The sequence below is a fragment of the Wasmannia auropunctata genome, unplaced genomic scaffold, assembly GCF_000956235.1.
Source record: "Wasmannia auropunctata unplaced genomic scaffold, wasmannia.A_1.0 LD336083.1, whole genome shotgun sequence".
In the NCBI taxonomy this organism is placed as follows: Eukaryota; Metazoa; Arthropoda; class Insecta; order Hymenoptera; family Formicidae; genus Wasmannia; species Wasmannia auropunctata.
The window spans coordinates 2,413,253-2,416,067 of NW_012026807.1; the positions used below are offsets into that span (position 1 = coordinate 2,413,253).

Sequence of the window (2,815 nt, forward strand, 5' to 3'; positions counted from 1 at the left end):
CGCGTCTACAGTGAGTCCTTTTGCGGAGAATGTATTTCTGCGATGCAGAATTTGCAAGGAAAACGACTGCAACTGTAACATCAAATCCTCAATTAATTCATAAAGTCAAATTGTAAGAAGTAATCATAAATTTATTAGATTTATTATATAATATTGCATTAGCATAAAGTACAATACGTATTTAAAAATAAAGTGTATAAATTAAATTAAATTTTTTTTATTACCTCGCTTTTGATTTTTTTATCGCCGGTAATGTTAAGCACGTCATGAACAGTAGTGCCAATCTGCAGAGCTTGATCCTTTCCGGTCGCACAAGCCCACACCATCAACAATATTTTTGTAAAATAATACGTTATGCACATTGTCATAAACGTGGTATAGATATTATCATCTACGTTGATCATGGATATGTTGCTTTGCCAATACAATATATGAAAGTAGAATAGAAACGTGATTTCGCCAAAAGTTATAATTATACTAATGAGGAGCTGCAAACTGAAAATCATGTTCAACATCTGCACTGTATTACTAATAGTTTGGTGCTGCTTTTTCAAGGCCTTTAATTCGGTCAGTAACAATAAACTCCTTTGTTGGTACATCTTGCCGAGATGATACACCTCATCATCTGTTATAAGTTCCTGCATGTGCTCCAGATTATCATTGATTCTCTTGAAACAAGCCTTTAGTACGCAAACACAATTCATATACAACATATCCATGTAAAATGTCAGCAGGCTAACATATATTACGAAAATCTTGATTACAATATTGCTATTTACAAATATAAGTAATTGCAATTCAATAAATATAAAGAACGAGCCTACGATATCCTTGGTGTGAATTAATCTGGATAGCTTCTGGTATGACTTTGAAGGCAATTTCGAAGAGATTGTCATTATAGTTTGGAGTAAACGCATTCGTGGACCGCTCAAAATGTACGTGACAACCGCCATCAAACCATTGAGTATGTAGAAACAATGACGCTCAAAAGTCCTGGGCACGCCTTTATATTTTACACTTCCACTAATATCAATCATATAGAGAATGCTCAATAAGCAAATGAAGCAAACACAGGTAACGACAGTTGAAAGAATGTAACGTCGTGTGGAACTTTCGATGACTAAAGCGTTGATTTTATACGGAAATACTTCGAGAATGTTGCAAAAGATGATGTTTGGATACATCAATGATTCAAAATCCGTGGCGTGGAACAATCGCCATCTTTTTCGCATTTTCCTATTGGCTCGTGTTTGTAATTTCGACGACGAGCTGAACATGATCACTGAAGTATCATGATTCATGAAGATACAGCCTAAGAATTATTAATTATTTTATAAATGCAAATGCTTTATCATCAAGTATAACATGACTGTAAAAAGTACATTCTTGATGTCGCTTTAGACGTTGTCTTTTTACAACTAACGTGTATATTGATATCGACTCTTTACTGCCGATCTACTTGCACTGAATTTAAATTTAAAACTGCGAGAGGTTTCCGCATCAAATGAAAATTCATAGTCGCTTGTTAGTTGCGAAGTAACCATGGTGCTCTTCGATCGAGACGTGTCACCATTGGAGCACAAAACATAAAAGAATGAAGAGCAGGTAATTCATTTGTATAAAAGAATTATATGTAATTGTTGTGATATATGAATCATGTGTTCGTACACGAAGCGAGAGATATAAACTGCATAGTATCCACGTGGCTCTTCGGATTTGTTAATAAAGACTGATCATTTTTAAATTTTATAGTTTTACTTTGTAAATGAAATGCTCGACGTCTTTATATTACGACTCTTTGAGTTTTAATCTTTTTGGTCTTACATATACACGTATATACACAAATTGTTTAATTAAAAATACAAAAATATCAATATCTATTTTCTAGAAAATGTTGTTATCAGTATTTATTTTCCGAACTCAATTTACACAGGATAGTTATGAATTACAAATATTTTTTCATATTTATTAAAATATAGTAAATTAATCTTCGCATGTGCGTGTGTGCGTATAAAAATTATACACACAAATATTAAATATTAAATTATGTTATGTACGTTTTGAGAAACACTGCTGCCATCGTGAGAGATGTGTAACAAATGCATTATTATGAGAGACAGATTACAATGCAAGGGCAATGCAATTATCTAAATTATTCGATGTATTCATCTGATAAAATTCTTAAAACGTACATTATAGTCTACAAACAACAAATTATCACAAGATGATTAATCTTTCATGTTTCAAAGACGATAAAAAAAAATGAGGAAAAGTTTTAACTATATCAATGCATCGTCTGCATTATGTTTTAACAAAATTTCATTATTGTTCAATAGTATATTCATAAATAAGATTGGAAGTAAACGTACATATTTTCAAAAATTTGCTTAAATTTTATTTTAAAAATTATATTAAACTATTAAGCTTTTAATTGCATTTATAATTGCGTATACAGCAGATATTTATTATATGCAGTTTTTTATTATGGAACTTTTATAACTTAAGGTCAGTTGAAGAGGACTTCAGTAGAGATCGAGTATTAAACCGATATTAGTAATTGCAATAGATTATAACTACAATAATTGTACGATAAAATTTTGACGTAATTGCATGCACAACTGTGTCCCGGATTTGTACTAACCATCGATTTGTAATTGCAGTATATATAAAATTTTCAAATTTCTCTATACATACATACAATAGTGAGCAAAAAATGTGCAGTTAAAATTTTTTATTATACTTTAAAAATGGTAAAAATGATATTTTTCAATATTATTAAAAAGCTCGTAGTCTCCACATATTAAAAAAATTTATT

The 2,815-nt window shown here is 30.6% G+C and overlaps 1 protein-coding gene across 1 annotated transcript in view; it reads right to left on the reverse strand.

Annotated features, from left to right (window-relative positions):
- Positions 1-2,815, reverse strand: part of LOC105448741 — a 9,466-nt gene that overhangs the window by 1,842 nt on the left and 4,809 nt on the right. The window contains exon 5 of the mRNA XM_011687483.1: positions 225-680. Within this exon, the coding sequence (XP_011685785.1) occupies positions 225-680 (456 nt within the window). The remainder of the gene's footprint in view (positions 1-224; positions 681-2,815) is intronic.